At 37.2% G+C, this 20,619-nt stretch overlaps 1 protein-coding gene across 1 annotated transcript in view; it reads right to left on the minus strand.

Moving 5' to 3' along the window:
- SPAG16 (sperm associated antigen 16) overlaps positions 1–20,619 on the minus strand; it is a 411,664-nt gene that overhangs the window by 183,862 nt on the left and 207,183 nt on the right. Inside the window, exon 12 of the mRNA XM_050899968.1 lies at positions 2,605–2,790. Coding sequence (XP_050755925.1) covers positions 2,605–2,790 — 186 coding nt within the window. The remainder of the gene's footprint in view (positions 1–2,604; positions 2,791–20,619) is intronic.

Here is a 20,619-nt window from a genome sequence, read left to right on the forward strand (position 1 = left end):
GCTGGCTTCATTTGTATCAGAGAACTCCAGGCACGTAACAAATTTACACGGGACACTCTGGGAAACATCTATGATTAGTGTTGCCAAACTCAGCCAATTAGCTTGGCAATTAGTACAGCCAAGCCAAAATACACTGCAGGTTCTTTCGTACAGCATTTCTGTATATAAGCATCAGCAAATTAACAATTCAGACTGGAAACTACCAGCCTGATTAATCTGTCAATAGCTTTCCCCTTATTTCCATATCTTGCCACATATTCTGCACGGGATGATTTTTCACTTGAATTAGTCAACATGAGCATAACGATCAATTGCAGCTGACTGTTCTGCAGAGTTAGGTCTTCGGGTGGGATGTCTTAAGCTTGAAACAGCCATGTCTTCTTGTCATCAAATCCCTTGTTAGAGAAGCTCTTGAAGAGCATCTAATTTTTCCACTGTACTCATTTTACACTAAGTGCATACGCCACATACACTTCTGCAGCACATCTTCCAAATTCATCTAAACAGACTAGCTAAACAGAACTCAATTGTCTTTTGGACTTAGGTAATGTAACGTGAATGAACACATGGGTTTTTATTGTGAACAGACTGAAAGTCCACCAGTGAGGTCTCCGAGCGAGGCTTTTTTATTTCATACTCTGAATACTCCTATTTTAAGCATACTATGCCACATTTTTGTGCCACCTCCTGCTCCCTTTAGCCACCGAGATTTTTGCATGACCTAAGGTTTCAATAATTATATGCTGAAAACTAGCCTTTCACATCATGGCTGTGCTCCTTACTCTCTTATTTTCAAATGCAAAATGCACATCAGATACACTGAAGGTAGAAATGAGAGTCGGTAATGAGCGTGAGTGGGAGGCATGGGTTGGTGATGAAGATTTGCTTTGATTCCTCTGACTACAAAAGCTTCCTCGGTAGAGGAGATATTTTAAAGTGTCTAAACAAAACCTTTGTCTATGCAAATTAAAACCATTCTGACATAAAAATAAAGCTATTCTTAGTACTGTTTCTTAAAGGTCATGCATATGCCATAAAGGATGATCCAAGTATTGAAATCCTACAACAGGTTAAGAGGCAGCAATACAATAGATTTCCAATGTTTTCATTTCTAAGCAAAACACTGACCATTAACTCTTATTACCAATAGTAATGGTGGAAGCATCATCTGTTATCAGAACTGGCTGACAATTTCTGTTATAAAACCCACTTCTCAGTTGTCTTGAACTTTGCCAAAATTTAACTGCTTTGTCTATGATTTTATAAAAACTGAATATTTGTTTCAAGCTTTTGTTTTAAGTAGCTGCTCCCAGCTTAGCCAAAATAATTCAGAATAAGTCATGAAAGGATACACTACTTATCCCATTTTGAAAACAATGTTTTTATTATTATTTAATGTTTCCTCAAGTCACAGTTTGAAAGCAAGACTGAAAATCTGATACTGACAGAGTTTTAATTAGCTCTCAAAAAATCTGGCTGAATTACATTTTGGAAAATCTCAACTCATACACGCTTATCAGAGAAGTACTTCACTTTTACAACAAAACACCTCAACACTCCTGCTTCACCAAGCACACCTCTAAAATAGGTCTCTAGGTCTGAATAGCAGGGCTCACTGCAATTGCAGCAGACGGAGTGATCTAGGCAAAAGGAATGAAAAAAGAAAGCCTCCCTTGCTTTTTCAGTGAAGCTTCTTTCCCTGCAGTGGCCAACAAGCTTGAAGGAGTATTTCACCCCATTCAAATGCAAAGGAAGAAAAAGACTGAGAGGAAACGGAAAAATCCATTAGGACTGGATAATAAAGAACCAGGGAAAACACCTATGAGACTGGAGACTTTCTGCGAACTGATGACATTCAGTTGTTAAAAATCAGACCTAGTACAGCGGTGTCAGTAACACTACTCCTAAGTCATTCAGGAGTCTAGAAGGAACAGTCTGGAAAAAAAAATCCATTCCTTTAAGGTGTAAATTAATCAAAATATGTCACCTCAAATATAACTGAAGAAAAGTTGAGAAGCTAATAATTAATTGGTAAGCAGGAATATACTAATATTCTACAAGCACCTTCATAGAAATGCATTTGCCTAGATAATAAAGAAAATGAAGAGGTATACACTGATTTATTAATCAGGAGTCACCCTGTTAAAACATATATAATGAATAAAATAAATTTCCACTTGTCCAACTTTAAAGTGTGTTGTACACTCATGAGCTAGAAATACTATATAGAAAACTTACTTAAATTTTTGTTCAGTTACTTATTTAAATTACATATTGAAGTTCCACAAAGCTCTGACCTTAAAAAAAAAAAAAACCAAAACCACAACACCACCACAGAATAACAGATGCCAAATAGAAGCAAATACTTTTTTTTTGGCGCTATCTTAATTTAAGTCCATCCCAACTCCCTATTTAGTAAAGCCTTTACCTAGTAAATCACATCAAAGCCTGTTTTTTGCACCACTCCCTTTAATTTATCTATGTTCTTGAAGTGAAGTCCACAAACTGATGCTAGATCTCTCTCTCACTGGGCTAAAACATAAACCAGTGGTTATTAAGTAAAGCTATCAATCAGCTAATAAAGAATCTCCATTAACCCCATACCTGTTAACATCCCATATTTTACTTGTGTTGTCCATGGAGGCAGAAGCCACGAAATCACCACAGGAATGCCATGAGCAGTCCCATACAGTGTGGGCATGTCCTTCGAAAGTCAGAATGCAGCCACGTTTTGAGAAGTCCCATATCCGCACTGTGGTATCCCCACTTGAAGTGACCAGCTGGGTGCCACTGTTACGAGTAATAAAAAAAAAAAAAAAAAAGAGTAGTTTTTAACAAGGATATAGGCAAAGATTTTTCAGAGTACACAGCAAAGTAATTCAACTATGTTTAGAAAGACAGGTTAAGTAGCAATTGTTGATTTTACATTAAAATACATATGAACAAAAAATTATGTTTGAAAACATTCCTATTTTTACTTTACACAGTTTTCTGACACATCATAGATCAAGCGGTCATGTATTAAATACGCTATCAAAAGAAAAGGAGATTTGAAGTAGCTATCTTCCACGGGAAAGTAAATATGGGTTCCAAAAATTACGTTCTTACTTTTTGTAGTCTATTTATGAGTTTATCAGTAAAATAACTTAAGCCCAGAGAACTGCTTTCAAAATACAATAAAATAGCTTCAGGGAAGAATATTTTCTTATTTCCCAGATCCATACCATTTTCTACATACAAATTATTATTTAAGCATCACAATTTTGTCTCTTCTGACTCAGTGTAAACACTTTAACACATTCACTATCTCTTAGAGTCATTCATGTGTTATATAAATGAAAAATACAGAGTTCAACTCAGATTTTTTGGCCAAATCTTCAGATACAAACTAGTATAGTTCCATTTCATTTAAGCATGGACATACAGCTTCAGACTAAAAGTCCATCTGTTATACATAGTTATACAACAACTAGTAGGGGATTCTTAATAAAAAGAAAATAATAAGAGAAAGTATGCAGAGTGATTCTCCTATTAAACTCTCCCAGACCTAGCCTGTGGCTCAGGATTTCTTTGAGACAGAAGTTTTGTGCTTAACAAGCATTCATGGAGGTTTTTTTCCATGACTAATTAATTTTTGAACATATGCAAACCTTTGGCACCCACAATCTCTTGTGTCAATGAATTCCAAAATTTAATTATGCACTGTGTGAAAAACTATTTTGGGGTCTTAAATGCCTTACTTCATTTCATTTGATGCTTCTAATTCTAATGCTGTGGTTAAAAGTAAACACTGACTACACATTTACCATCTCTAAACCAATTGTGATATTATAGGGCCCTATCATATTTTACCTGCAAAGCTGAAGACTCCTACTCTATTGACTCATTCCTCATACAGACGTCATTCCATCTCTCTGATCACATTTAACATCTTTCTCAGCACCTTTTAGAGCTGAAACTGAAGAAACAGGTACCCAAGCAAGGTATACAATGGCACAGTAATGTTTTCGGGTTTATTCTGTTTTCTTTTAATTTGATTAGCATTTTTGGCACTACTACACAGAAGTTTTCAGAAAACTGACCACAGCGGCTTGAAGATTTCTTTCCTGACTACAAGTAACTAGTTTAGACCCATTCTTACCTATGTACAATTAGGACCAATTTTCTTATGTGCATTACTTTGCATTCATCTGCATTGACTTTCATCTGCCACTTTACCATTGAGTCAACTGTTGCGACTGGAATTCTTTTCCTGTAACTCTTCACATGTAACCTTCATTTTTACTGCCATGACTAATTAGCAAACTCATCCACCTCATTCTCTTCCCCAATTTCCAAGATCATCTTAACTTAGGTCCCAGCACAGATCTCTGTGGGACTCAAATAATAATTTCTCCATTCTGAAAGTGACGTTTTATTCCTATCCTTTCACCAGTTTTTAAACTCACAAGATAAAATTCCGGTTTATTCAGGACAGTTTTGCTTCTTTGAGAGTTTTTGTCAAGTGACCTTGAGAAAAATTTACTGAAAATCCAACTATACCAAATTTACAAATCTCCCTTGATCAAATGCTCAGCAAGCCCTTCAGAGAACTTGAACAGATTTCTGAGACTTAATTTCCAAAGCCATGCTGACATCTCCCAATGCTTCACTATAACAAATGTATCCATGTATCCTGTAATTTTGCTTCTATCATTTCTACCAGCCTTCCCAGTATAGAAGTTAGATCAACTAATCTACAGGCCTTCATCCTAAACTGTTTTAAAATATCAAAGGAAAGTGAATGCAGCCTTCTCAAATTATACCAGGAATGATGGAGGTTTTCTATTGTGTTTACTAAAAAAACCCAGGAAAAACTTTTGGGGACAATACACAAAAGTACAGGCCAAAAATATTTTAACCTTGGGTTTTCAGACTGATTTCTGCTGTTATCTCACCAACATCAATAAGATGATCTTCCCTTTACGATCCAATAAACTCTGCTTTTATTTGAATAATGGAAAATGTGCTATCACAGGCTGTAGAAATCCTTCTTCCAAATCTCTGGATATAAAACTGTGGGAACTGAAAACAGCTCAATGGTTGATCCTAAGCACTACTGTAAAACTTCATCCTAAGAATACACTCAGAGATATTTAGCTCACTGTTGCAGCGTAAAAAAAGAGTAAGAAAAAAAAGGTCTGGGAGGGGTGGTGTCAAACTTTTTTTTTTTTAATATTCTTCCTTTCCTCTTTTTCCAATAGATGTCCACCAGATTGCTCTGTAAAAGTACCTGCTAAGACAGCTTGAAATATGTGCATCATTTACCTGATAGATCTTAAGGGGGAACTTGCCATTATGAAATATCACCTACCTAAACTTTTGACTATTTTTAACACTTATGGTTTAGATTGCTATTTTTTGTGAAAATATCATTATAATCCTCATTAAGGCAGTTACACCCCCATGCCTAAGACAAAGCTTTGAGAGATTAATCTCTCAAAAATTTTAACACTGCACAGGAATAATTCTGAAACTTTTTTTCACATATACCAAAGCATAAAGGCTTGAAGCCTGAGTAAGGGTTTGGAGGAGACCCTAATTTTGTCAAGCTGCTAGGAATAAATGTGCTTTTATTAATGAAACACTTGTACTTTTAATAACTCAAGCTAGATCTCACTTCTGGAGACAGATAAAATTAGCAAAATGACAAATTATCATACCCCTTATACATTTATGAAATAAGAGCTATTTTAAAACAAATTCAGAAGCAGGTATAAAGTGGGACTGATGAAATCTATAATTGATTCAGAGGGTAGTATGCACTGCCACTGTTGTGAATCACAAAAAGAGATTTATTGCTTATGCATTTTTTAATATATAATCCCCAAAATACTACATAAAGAACTGGTTCCTTGGGCTGAATTTTAAGAATACACCATCCAGGCAGCGATGAAAATCTTTCAGAAAACAGATATGAGCAGGAAGGTAGTTCAAATGGATTCAATTTGGCAATCTGTGGCAGGGGAAAGAGTTACAAATGAGGTTTAGCACTCCTTACAGATCAAAGGAGAAAAAAGTGGAGATTGAAAACAAAAGCATAGCTTGTGCAGGAAAAAGTTTTGAGGGACAGACTTGACAGTGGAAGTAAGGGCAAAAATATTCAGGAACAGAGGGACCCAATGCCCCGGTCCCCTGCAACACAAGCTCCTTAGTATTCCCTGGGCATAAAAAAAAAGCATCACTTCATTAAAGAAAAGGGAGTTGCATCAGTTGAGGATCTGCAATTATGCATGTACGAACTTAACGTCAGCATTTCTGGGAAGCACAAACTGCTGCTTATAGGAATGACGGCTGTCAGAGCTGTTTTAGCACCGAGCCTGCACTTTGTGGTCATGAAATCTTCGCTGCACACTAGTATTCAAACCAGATACACACATAATGAAAAAAAAGTGCTATGTCAAGCCAAGTCAGGCATCTAAATCAAAATGCTGCTTTTAGAAAAAAAATCCTATCTACTTAATAGCTGATCAACGATGACATAATTTTTCTGATTTGCAGCATTTTTTGGTCCTGGGAGATAAAAGAAACACCAAATTCTGAGGTAATGTTTTGTTACCCACAGCTGCAACAATTTTTTTACTGCACTATTGCTCTATACGTATGATATAAGATTATCTGGGGGAAAAAATATATCAGGAAAAGTAGATGTTTTTAATGATTTAGGCTGTTGGTTTAACAGTCTACGATATCCACACAGTCCTCTACCATATGACTGATTTTCAAACAAAATGCATACTGATTTTTATATTAAAAACATATAGAAATATGACATTAGATGCTCAGCCTTAATTATCAGAAGCTATATACATAATCTCCATTTGAGTTTAAGATTGATGACTAACAGAGAAAGCTCCAAGTAATCCTGTGCAGTGTGTATATCTTTAATTCAGAAGATAATAAACCACTTTAAATGTTTTTTAGTAAACAAATCAAAGAACCAGACAACATACTAGGAGACGAGAACAACATAAATCGTATCTTCTTCTGTCTCTTGAAACACATTCACATATATGCAAATAACTTTGCCAACTTTTAGAAATTTGGTGCTAGTAATTTTTTTTAAAGAAAGTAGCAGTACATTTGTGTACAGTGCTCTACGGACCGATCAGTTGGGTTTGTATGGTCTTGCTTGGTCTGTTTTGGGGGTTTTCTGTTTAGACTTTCTAGCAGACCAAAGCACTGTAAGGGATGAAATAAGCCTGTATAGTTCAGAACAAACTATTTGTGTAGAAAAAACTTTCAAAAGTTCTAGGCAATGGAGAGTCTGTGACACTGTAAGCCCTGCATTGTCTCTACAGATAGATCTCTCTTCTTAATACTAAATATGCATACAGTTCTACCTTTCAACTGATTTCAGGTATTCCTAATTGATACTATAAACCTGCCCTTCCAGAAAGCATTAGAGTGGAAAAAACTTTGGAAATGTTAATTCCGCGTTCCTCAGAAGCAGATGGAGCATTAACTTCTCAAGCCTTAACAAATCTTTCCTCCCTCATATTCTAAACACACACGTTTCCTTTCATTATACATTCCTCCTTCTTCCAGCTTCACTGTTCTCACTACAAGATGCCTCTCCATTAACACTTACTGAGTTGTAGACATATCAATAATTAAGGGTCATGTTCAGCAACAACATGAGCCTTTGGCACAGTTATTCTACAACATTTCAGGTGACTGACTACCTTTCTGGAACACCAGTCAAATGAAGGCAATAGCTACACTGATAGCATTGCCCTGTAAATATATAAAACGTAATATCAACAGTCAAAGCAGCTTCAAATATTGCACCTCATTCAAATATTTCTGGACAATCGACTTAGATCTGAACCTCCAGCTACTCCAGGGGGACTACTCAGGTTACCTCTGAAGACGCTGTGGAACGTAGAGGTAGCAAGCTATTCTGCTTCACAGCATCAGCTGCCAAGCAGGACCACAGATCCCATCCTTCAAAATTTACAAGGATTGCCACTTCACATCAGCCAAAAAAATATGATAAAGCCTTTGTATCATTAGATCTAGCTGCTAGGACATCCCTCTTTCAACCTCTCATTTAATTGACTGGAGCAATACCTCTTCATAACCACTGAGCATTCTTGGTCAGCTTTATTCTGAGTACTGGTGGAAAGAGAGAACATCTTGCTCTATGGTTTATTTGGTAAATAATAGTAAGGTAGACTTCTCTGTCCAACATATCTCATCTTAAGAGTTAATCGCAGGAATATTATTTTCAGCAGTTGCCAGGGTCAGGACTGTGAATCAGACAACAATTTTGTTACTGTATTCTACATGGCATTAAGTGAACGTAGCAACATCTGTGCTACTAGCATTTGTATGTATTATTTATGTAGTGCTGTGGACATGCCCGGTGTTCTGCAGACAAACTAAGATATGGCTCCTTTCCTGAGACAATTATAGTCTAAATCAAAAGGCAGTGAGCAAAGCCTTACACACAGTGCTGTCAAATAATAGTTCTCAAAGCAACACGCTAAAACAAACACAACTTGTGTTGAAGCTTTGTGTCCTAAAAGAGCTGCTGCAACAGGTAGCATCTGACTGGAACTTAACCATACAACATAAGCATCAGCAACTCAACAACAAATTTTAAACATACAGCCTAAAACATTACCAGGTTAACAGTCTTTGACCATGGCAATTGAAAAACCACTTCAAAATCAATATTCCAATTGCTTAATTGGAAAAATGATGTCTCTTACCTCTATTCATGCAATTATTCCAAAGCAAAATTCTAAAAGCTACTATACTATTTGCAATATCAGTACAGGTAGACCCTAAGCACAGCAAAGCCCAAAGGAAGAACTGCAAATACTATTAAAGATTTAATTTTGCTGACATTTTATGCTAGGCCAAAGAAGAAAGATAAAGAAAGGAAGTGTCTAGAAAAACTGAGTTATTCCATGAAAAACAGAACTAATGAAGCCTGAATGCCTATGGAAGTGTCTTTTGCCTCTTTGCCTCATCACTTAGCTGTTGATTAAATAAATATATCAGGAATTGATTGATCCTTTAGCCTTCGCCTTCCAAGTTTTGTCAGAATTAGCCTGCAGGTTAAAAGTTACTAGAAGGCATGGGAGAGGGAGTAAGGAACATGTGCAGAAGCAGCGTGGGGGTGGGGATACATCCTTGTAAGCTTCATTTTCCTTGGAAACTAGGTTAAAAACAGTGATACAAACAGTCACACTTAGGAAAGTATATACCTACCAATGGGGTCCCACCTTTGGTTATGAGAGCTGTATTTAAACTCTCCCTATTCCATTTGATACTAAAAACAATGTAAGGGATGGAAATACCAAACATCAGTTCAGCTGTGCAGTCATTGTAACTCTTCTTTATTGTCCTACTTTGCTGTGGTGTGTTTTTGTCATAGCCCCTCATTTTCTTCTCACCAGAGAAGGCAAAAATCAGGCTGAATTTAAAAAAGTTGGGGTCAACACATTATTTAAAAAGTTCCCATAAAAAATATTGAAAAGACAACAGGTGATTTTTTTTTCCACACCAGGCAGGAGACTTGCACAGTGCCTTGATAAAGGATGATGTGGATCCAACTTTTTGTGGGTACAAAGGAAGATGTGACAAAGTTCTGGAAGAGGAGTACATCAAGGATTACATGGAAACTGTGTCTGGCTCAAGAATCTTTGAAATAAGAAGTAGACTCCAGGAAAGTACTAAGACAAAACCTCACAAATGCCTCTCCTACTCTTATCCATTCCTAGGCATCCCTTGGTACTCACTGCTGGGGACAGCATGACGGCCCAGAAGAATGTGGCATGTTGCGGCCATCCTTACATTCTTACTCTGTATTTGAACAAAACACTCAGCAGCAAAGATTTTGCTTCTAATAGATTTTGTAACCTTGAAACAGACTTGACATATAGTTCACTTTTTTTGTTACTGGAACTGAGTCACATTAATTATTTACAGTGACATTTCTTATTAAAACCCCTAGGTTTTTTGATATCTATGGTTCGTTTTGGGTGTTGCTTTCATTATCCTCATGGACTATGTGCCTAAGATACATCTTATGTAGTAATTGTAATATGTTTCATCCTTCAGAATAATCGTAAGCCCAATTTTACTCCTGTTTTATTAATAGACATAAAATGTCATTTATACAGAAGGAGGATGCCAGAATACTCAGCAGTAGAAATACAAAAATACCTTTTCTTTTCCTCATTTATCATCAAAGCTGAGGAAAAAAAAAAGAATTAAATTTCAAAAATGCAAAATCAATCATAACCTGACATTCTATAAACCAGTGAAGAAGTTTCAAAGCCAGGAAGCACGGCAGTAACCAGCAGATGGTGGACGGTACATAGGTACATGGCTTTTTGCCTGAGAAGAAAAATGCAACCAACCTGCAAAAAACTGTGACACAAGGCTATTGGCTGGAAATCATCAGAAAACTGTCAATGCATAGTATGCCAAGTGCAAAACTCAAGGTAATTTTTCATTCTACATTACCTAATTGCTAGATCTTTTTATCATATTTCATGCTTATATATTGACCCAAGACAGGATAACTGTTTCCCCCTGCCATTCTACCTGGCTGACAGCTGTGTGTGACATCAAGGGGAAAAAAAATAAAGCAGTCTTTTGGCATAGCACCACTTGTCACTGCTTCTAAGATAAGACAGACACTGGGACTAGGCATCATAAAAGTAGTAATCTTTTGTTTTAATGAAGTTCACCTTCTTTATTAAAACTTCCTTGAGGCTACATTACACTTCAAAAGTGACAGTTTCACATCTGCGATAATTTAAATATAACATGCTCCTACTACCAAAAGAGTCCCAGTATGGTATATATGAATTTTCAGACAACGAATTCAAGCCAATTATAAACAAGTTTCAACCTAACAAGTCCTCCATATTTTAAAGCATTTTCCCTTTCTGAACTGAGTACCGATGACAGAAGCTGGCATATCTAACCATACAAACACAGAGAAATCCTGTTTCACCTAGTGCCTTTCCCACTGCTCTTACCAGCTTGTCTCCGTCCCAGTGCACAATTATTCCTTTATTTCAAGGTTTTGTCCTGCTCTAAACACAGCCTATAGTTCTGCATTCAGGATCATTATGATGATTTTTTTTGGTTATGTCCACAAGGTAGCAGATTGCTCCAATTCAGGTTACAATCTATACAGACCACAGTCAGGCCTGCTACATTCAAATCCATTAGCTTGCTAAGATTAGCTTGGTACCTCCACAAAAATATTGAGTGAGCCATTCACTGCAGGCTAGTCTTTTTAACGTATAAAAAATGAGTTAGCTGTCTTTCAATTAAAAAATGTTATGTAATTAAAAGTGGTTAAATGATATTTTAAAATAATTTAGGCACCTGGTAGAAGGCAGTTTTTAGTACACATAAAATTGCCTTTTAGGAGGTTTTGGAAGCACACCACGTAAGGAATAAAAATGAAAAGACAAAATACAAACTAGTTACAATACTTGGAGATTAGATGTAGTAAAATGCAGGTCATCAGGGCAGCAGGCACTAGACAATGCAGGGCTCTATGCAAGATTTAAAGACCAATGAATAATCACCTTTCTAACAAAGCAATTTTTTTTTTTTTTTTAATAAAATAAAACATGTGTCTTCTAAAAGCTTTCTGTCAGTGCATATCCAGCATCCCACACCAAAATTCTACACCTATTTACCAAGGGGTAGGAGCATTTGGGCATCCTATTTGAAGCAGGGAGCTCGTAGGAGCCTAGCCAGTGATATCTCCAACAATTATGAAGGCTGCTTATGCTGAAGGCAAACAGTGTTTCTGGGTCCAGTTGTGCCATCTTGCTTTAGGCTATTGCCAAGTCATTTTTCCTCCATTAATTTAATGAGAAATAATTATTTTACAGGAAATAAAATATGAGTAAACACTGCAAAACGACCGTATTTCCAGAAATGGTATCTATTCTGTACCATTCCAATACTTTCCCTCAAACAATGCCAATGTAAGTTAAAGTCTTCCTATTACATTTTTAAAATAAATTAGTGTATTTAGCCCACATAAAATCATGCATAGTACCAATCAATATCCATAACATACATTGAACAGCATGCTATTACTGTGTGATACTTAATCTCAACACCCATCCCATCCAGCATGGGTCATTTTTCCTCCATTGGAATGACTCCAAACCCTCAAATTTTAATGAAGGGCTGTTGAAGTAGGGAAAAATGTAGTTTGGAAGGAGTTCAGATACAGGAATTCCATGTACAGAACAGATTTATGACCTATATTAACAATGATAATCCTGTGTCACAATTCCTCTGAAACGCAAAGTTGTGGATCAGTCATTTCAAATCCATTATCATCCCCAAATGGTTGTCCAGTGATGTCTAATCTCCATCAATAGCCAGTAATGAAGTACAGTCATTAATTGCATTTGCATGTTTGTACAAAGCATCATTTTTAAGCTGCATATTCATATGCATAGAGAGTTCAGTGAGAGCATAGAGATTTCACAGTCTGTGGAAAGTTCTGCACTGGGATTTGAACACTTCCCAGGTACCTGGAAGAATATTTAGCTCGCACTGTGTAATGATCTCGACAGTGAAGCCCAAGAAAACACACAGGACAGTGCACTAGCCAAGTCTTTTTATTTTGGGCAACTCATGATCTTACTGAGCCATGCCCTGGGGATATGAACATAACCAAAGGCAGGGAATTAGTTAATAGAGTCAGTGATTGATAACAATTTGAAGTCTGGGAGTGGAGAAGGAATGGAAATGCTGAACATGAACAGAATCCTGGATTGGTACAAGAGAAAGCAGCATACCAAAATTAATACAATCTGCCACCCTTTCATAGAAAGGCTTTGTTTGAAAACTGAACTTTAATTCATGAGGCCATGCAGTCTAACAGCTGATTGCTCAAGAAAGGGGGAACACCAAAAAACCCAAAAGCCTCAAACCCAACAACTTTCAAAGCCGATCTAAAGTGTGGACGTATATACTGTGGCCTTCTTTCTTTCTGTTCGCCATTCATTTTATATATACACTACTCAAATGCAAAGAATACAATTACAACAAGCTAAGAACATGGTTCCACATCCACATCCTTCAACGGTCAAACAAGTCCCGATACCTGCTCACTCACAGTTAGTCAGCTCCCCCTGCTACTTGTGCTACTGCAACTATTTTGTCCCCGAAGTTATCCAAATAACTTCAACAATACAGCTTGAGGGAAAATACATAAATACAACAAATAAATGACAGTATCTGGAGTTTGTACTCAAGAGAAATTTTCCTTACTTCAACCATTAAACCTTGTCGCATGCTAACAATGATTTTTGAAGTAATTCACAACTCAAAGCAGTAACCTAAGGTCTAGTCCTTGAAACAAGACTCATGCCAGGAAATCCAAAACCTCCACGGATCGATCCCAAAACATACTGCCTAAGGGTTAGGTCATAAATTCCACATGGTTTACTAAAAAAACATGTTAAATACAAAAGAAACACATTAGGAAATGCTACAGATATACAATGAAATTAAATAGTATCCAGGACTAAAACAACCATATTTAAATCCTTGCAAGGATGAATCTTCTATATTTGAACTAAAGTATTTAATTAAAGGTAATGCATCACCAACCAGTAAGTACTCATCATTCCAACATCTACTGAGCTGCACTGGTTAGATCATTTTTGGCAAGATGAAATAAATGAAGGACACTGACACTATTGTATGAAAGGGAAGGCCCTGACTTCAAACGTGACAAACTGGTAATCAAGTTTTTCCTCCATCTAATTCAGAACGCTATTTTTCATCCCAGATAGATCATTGTGACTAGGATGAGGTTGCACATTGCGTTCCTCAGCCACACATTCCCCTCGTTAGCATTATATTAGCAGAAAATTAATCCTGCAGAAAAAATGGAAATGAAGTTTCCTGGCAGTTGAGTTCTCCAAACGGGCTCACTGTGCACAGAGTTGTCCAAGTCCAGGGACTGGAAGTGAGTGCCTGGATACAGACCGAGGAGGAAAGGCTCAGGATCCTCCCCTTCCACAGCAGCTAGCCATAGCACTGGCATAGCAAAAACTTGCAGCATCAGGCAACACAGGGATTTGAACTGCTGCCGAAATACTTCAAGCCAGAAATGTAACCAAATAAGTCAGTCATACTGATAAAAAAGCCCTCGTCACCTTCTAAAATCTTTTTTAAAAATATCAAAGTGCTACTTATATAAAACCTAAGCCTCCTACCTTGAAGAGAGACATTTCAGTGCAATTCAATTTTTGTAAACACTCTAAATATTTGGAGGTTATTTCCAATTCACATATCTTAGACATTGCCTCAACTGAATTGCCATTCTCTAGTCAACTCTAACACTAATGTTTGTTATTTTAACAGCTACGCTTTAGGAAATGCACATTTTAACAATATAACAAACATGGATATCTCCTTAGCTACCCTTGCAGCAGACTTTAGGGAAAAAACAATTGGCTTTATTGCACAGAAGAAAACAATAATGAACCAAGAATGTTAAAGGCATCAAGATTATAATTGCACACAAAGAAACATAACACAAGAGATTCTATTAAGAGAGATGTTTTGACGTGTATAACAACTCTGAATAGAATGAGAGTGACACGTTCAGCAGAAACACAGGATCAGACCAGTGAAACTGAGACCAAGCCAAGCGAGGAGGCAGCTAGCTCTCCGTAATTCCAACTCCCCATCCTCTAATAGGGATGCTGATGAAGCTAGAAAACCTCAACTAGTCCAAATCTGAAGCTACCACAGTGAACAACATTTTTTTCTCACAACCTAAATAAATGAAGATGCACAAAACTGAGTTGCTTCTGGTGACTCCCAGGCAGCAGCTGTACCAGGATCAGCAGAAACTGAAAATCAGGGTGTTGTATAGGAAAAGAAACCCAAGAACTCCTTGAAGAGCACGCAAATTTCTGCAAAACTTTCACAGAACATATTCATGGCTTCACTGAAGCTGAACTAATAGGGAAGTATACCATTTTACTGGTACTCTATAAAGAGATTTCAACTATATATTCCTCCTCCCTTTCTCTATCAAAGTGGTTATCATATAGAAATTACTTTCTTTCTTTCAAGTAAACACTAGATCTAATTACCCACACAGCTGATCAGAAAGTTTCCTCTTAATTTGTAAGAATCAAAACGATCACATCAAAATATTACTGAATTTGAAAAACTGAATAAACTTTTGTTGTAAAGAGAATGATTAAACTTGACACCGGTTTTGTGAAACCGACAATCACAATGCCTTTTCAACCAATACGATTAGATCGGTTTAATGCTCCCAATATTAAATATGGCTGGTTTAAGGTCTAAAATTCAGATAATGAGAGAACGTAGAACACAAGACAATCATTTAAAAATAATGAGATTATTTCTATGTAAGCAAAGCATTCAGTACATTTGAAAACTATTTACCGTATAGACAAACATAAAATTTAAGTGACATGTTATAAAGATAAGATAGCTAAATAATAATTTAAATAATACTATACAAAGACTAGCTATCTTCTTATTCCCATCAGGAGTTCAAATGTATCCAAGGTCAAATAGTTCATACTGTGGGTATGAAGACTGAGGTCTTTTTGAAAGAGGCTTTAGAGAGGTGTTTCATATTTGTGATGGAAGGGCAACAAGTTAATCAGCAAAAATGGCGTTAGTTCATCGGGGGGAGGGGGGAAGATAGCAAATGAACAAAGTAAAGATTAGACAGAAGAAACCACAGAAGCCCTGTAAGAACTCCCTAAGAAATTCTGAGTTTGAATTGTTTGATTTGATCAAAATGGAATCCACTATTATCATATTAAAACTGTTTCAAAAACAAAACCAGAGTGTTGACATACCAATCTTTTGGCACTCCCTCTCACTTGCTCAGGGAAAATTCTTTGAAAAATTGTGGCCAAGGATTCAGTTTTATTTGAGAGAATGTGTGTGTGTAAGACTGGCCAGACTCTTTACAACTAAGAAGAAAAACAACCTTGGTAATTATATATTTGCTACATAGAAAAGTATAGAAATATCATCCAATAAGATGATGTACATTACATAATTAAAAATAACGAGTAAAATCAGGGGGTATCGCTTTGAGAGGGAAATGCAACCCTTCCTCAAATGTATAGCTGTATGAATTAACAACTTGTTTCAGTAGAAAGTTACAGAAATGAGGGTTTCATGTTATCACAGTTTCCGTTTTTCAAGCTGCTGACATTTCTGGCCGGTGACCCGTGGGCTGAGTCCTTCCCTCTAGCCCCTTGTCTCCTTCTTAGGAGTAAACCAGCTATGGGGCTTCACTCGGCACCAGCAGCTGCTCCGAGCGGAGCAAGCTGGAGGGATGTGCTGCTTCTGGTGTTACAGCTGGCTAAGGGGGTGGCGGGGACTGAGCATCCTCCAGCAAGCGCAGAGAGCTGGTCAGGGGTTGATGTCACTGATGTTTCTCTGGGTATTTCTCTAGGTGTTTCATAAGTCTGAGTAACATCCCTTTGAAGCAGATTGCCTCCAACTCTATTCTTTACCCTCTTACATCCACTTTAACTGTCTTTTCTAGCACAGTCTTCGCTTTCGCTGAAAGCAAACTGCCACTCAGATAGTCTTAACTCCGGGGAACTTGGGAAAAAGATGTAATTTGGTAGCTTGTTTGGAAGCAGGCGTATGCTCATATAAACGCCCTGTGAAACAGGATTTACATTTCAGAAGCCACATTCCTTTCTGCCTCCGCCATAGTGAAGTTTCTCACTATGTATCCACACAAAAGAAAACTAACATACAGGAGACAGAAAACATATAAACAAACGATGAAACCAACTACACTTTTCACAGTGTTTACAACTGCAACTCCTTAGCAATACACAAGAAACAAAAAAGAAAAAAAAAAACAATCGGTGTAAGCATCCTATCATAAATTTCTAAAATGCAAGAGACCTTACTTCATTTCTTTTACAATAATGCCTTAAAGGCTACAGCAAAGCACTTAAAACACCACAACCAGACTCCAGACACCTTTTAACCAGCTCCCACTGTAGAAGAGCTTTTTAAAAATCTGAGCCATATGTGCTAACCAGCAGAAAATACCTAACAAGACAATCAACAAAATGACTGTGATATAAAATCTTTGGTCTTCAAAATGGTATGTCATGGTTTATCTTAAATATTGAAAAGGTTTCCTATTATTTATTAGTTTTACACAAAAACTTCAATAGGTTTTCAATCACTGGTTTTGAAATTCAGTAAGAGTGTAAAGCCACCTGTGAAACTAACTACAGAGCGATTTCAAAGGGCAGCATTTCATTACAATGTATTTTCTTCCTGTAATGATTTCAAACATACATTTGAATTGCTCAATAGGAGGACTGCTTCTCCTGTCAGCCAGTTCCCTCCCTTTCCTCTCTTCAACTGTCATCAGCATTTCTCTCTCCTGCTGTTTGCTGAATTATTGTAATGGAGATATTATTAGCGAATCGCTCTAACTTTGAGTGGTCAATATTTCCACCAACCAAGAAATAGAAGCCAAAGGTAGTTTTTCATTAAAGCATGGTCACTCTGGATGAAAAGTGAAGCCTGTTCAGTAACCACACTATGGAACTGCAGACTGTTTGCTTTTTAAAATCAATACAGTGATAGACTCTTAAGGTTCCTGATATAAAAGAAAGAGTTGCATTTCGTCCTGCAAAGTATTTCTAGTTTAGAATAGCTTTCAAGGACAGTTCTGGTGACTAGAGGATATATTTAAAAATAGAAAAAGTGATGCAAAGTCCAAACAAATTTCGACAATTAAAGCAGCCATGACAACTTCAAAATGCATGCAATAGTAACTTTTTTTTTTGTCTTCCTATTGATGTGGAAAACTACTTCTTTAAAGCAGAGGTAACATCCTTGTAGAACCCTAATGGCCTAATTATTAATGTTTCTAAAGTCAAACATTCCAGATGGCCCGTGGTCTGCCAATACAACCACCTCAAAGACAGAAGATCAGAAGGACTGGGGTAAAGGAGACACCTGATGATTTGGCAACAAGGAAAATCTCCAGAATTTTGGACATCTGCTGGGTACCCTGGCCTGTGTAAGAAAATGCTCCTCAGTACAGCAGGAGTAGCAGAAAAAAGGCAACTTCCGCACAACAAAACAGGATCTAAACGTGTAGCAAATTTACAATTATTATCATCCTGTATTTTCCAAAAGTGCATTGCAGAACTGATTTCTCTAAAGTAAAATGAGATACAAACATTGCTTCTTCTTAAAATAGATACTCGCCAATAGTTAACACAGCCCTCTGAAATGATATAAAACATATTATATATATATACACACATCCCAAAAACCCACAGAGAATAACCAAGTTACATGTGCCAGAAGAGATTAGTATGGGTAGAAACATTTGGCTTGTGGGAGTGGGTGGAAGGGGAAAAATTTTAATCAAATCCATTACCTGGTTATTGATTTCTCTTTGCCAGACTGATCCTGTAGAATACTTATAAAGCCTTTGACATTGAGACGTTTGGCCAAAGATATTGGATTAGACTAAGCAAAAGCTGAGCTTCTCATGTAATCTCTCATATTTCATTTATATGTGATTTATTCCTTTGTCCAGCAGAGCTTTTTATTGATAAAAATAATGAGATTGAGAATCCCAAAGGAAATCTAATGCCCACCCACTCAAACATGTTTGTGAAGTAAAAACAGTAGGCTTTGTAGGCCTGAGAGAGAATGATGTTATGGGAAGACTGTTTCCTTGTATAAAAAGTATGAAGCTTGCCAAAGATTTTGAAATAAACAAAGCTACTTTCGAAATTAAAATTTTGCTATACTTGAAAACACCAAGTACATGGTTAATACTGTATGCTGGGGAACTGACTGAAAGACTTCTGAAATAGTTTTTTCTTTGCAGAATAAATGAATGCAACTTTTTTCTTTTGACTTCCTGTATTAGCTCAGTTTGATAAAACAGCTTAACAAATGTCGAGTCCGCTAAATATGATGTTACATAAAGCCAGTTAGATGACTGAAAATTAATCGTGCCTCTCAAAAGAAGTTTCTAACCATTGTCAAATTTAATATGTAATCTGGTAACTAAAGGCTTTGTTGAACTATACGAGAATCCAAGATTCTCTAAGAAATTAAATAATTATGCCTTTTCAATACAAATGCTGTTCAAAAGTCCTAAGTAAAATGTAGCAGACTATCTTGCATTTCTTTAATACCTATCAATACTAGTAAAAGGATAAATAAAAACTATCTGTTTCTGCAGTGAATCCTGAATTAAGTTTTAAAGGCTCTATTTCAAGGCACAAATCAGAATAATTCTATTCCACTGATAGCCAACAGAGACCTTTGTGATTAACATGAGTCTTACAACTCTTTCTTATGTTAATGCTTGTAAGCGGAGTTAGTGGCTTTTAAGCCTCAGCCTTGTTTAATGTATAATGTGGCACTCAGCATTTATGACTCAAAAACTCGCAGAAAAAGTCTTCTGAAGCTCACTGCTTATGGACCATTTATTAACAGTAATCTCCAATATCCTTTCACTGAGACAACCATAAGTCTGGTTGGCTCAGTGGCCAGACAGAAAGGGCGAACGCTGACATTCTTCCTCCTCCTCCTCCCTGGCTCTCAGATGCACACAGCAGCTTGCCTGACCAGTCTTACTCTTCATCTGAACACAGAGCTTCTCTTATCAATGACCCCTGTGAAACCTCCTGGGGCAGTGAGGTCCCCTCCTCCCCTATGGGTATCTACATGCCACGGCCATGAGTATTGTTACCCACAAAGGCTAGTTTTGCCTTGTTTCAGCTCCTTACTCTCAGGCTGAAAGATGCAATTAATGGTACTCCGTAGTTTAAAGAGTCATTGATCATGGAAACCATTTCAGCTTTTTTCCAAGATTTCTGTATACAGAAACCTCTGTTGTCCATAATGAATCCAGCAACGCCCCGGAATGGGCAGAACGCATCTCTGGGATGTGTTGCACTTGCTGCACATCTGCAGGCCACCTGGGCAGCACGTGCTCAGTCTTCCTCACTCGTCTGGAAGTAGCTGACAAACTGGAAGCGTATTGCAGAGCAATACAGTGCCTACACAGTGAATTATCTGAGAGGCCCAGGGCCTGCGTAGACAAGTTTGGGATTGGGCAGTAATCCCATGAAAACACGCACAACTCTTCAATGCCACTGGAAAAACAATCTGGAGCACAACAAACAGGAGGGTACCTGAGCACATCACAGCTGAAACTTTTCTATAATGGAATTTGAAAGGGTCCCTGTTGGAGTCGAATTCTCAGCCTGTTCCTTCAACATCTCAAATAACTTCCTCTGGTCCTGAGTGGGTTAACATGTATGGTGTTACCTTAGTGTGACTGTTGACCCAGCCTGGGCAGTGGCTCTGAGGGACGGGTGTTAACAAAAACCAACACTTTAAAAAATCACTGACTCCAAACCTTTCTTCCTTTCTTCCTGTTGGCAGATTTTTTGAAGAGCCCCAAAAGTGTATGTGAAGGTCTCTAATTAGAAAGAGCCTCCAGTAGCATAGTCAAATCACACAACTTAATGTTACATTACAGCTTACATACAG

This window comes from Gymnogyps californianus, chromosome 7 (genome assembly GCF_018139145.2).
Source record: "Gymnogyps californianus isolate 813 chromosome 7, ASM1813914v2, whole genome shotgun sequence".
Taxonomy (NCBI): domain Eukaryota; kingdom Metazoa; phylum Chordata; class Aves; order Accipitriformes; family Cathartidae; genus Gymnogyps; species Gymnogyps californianus.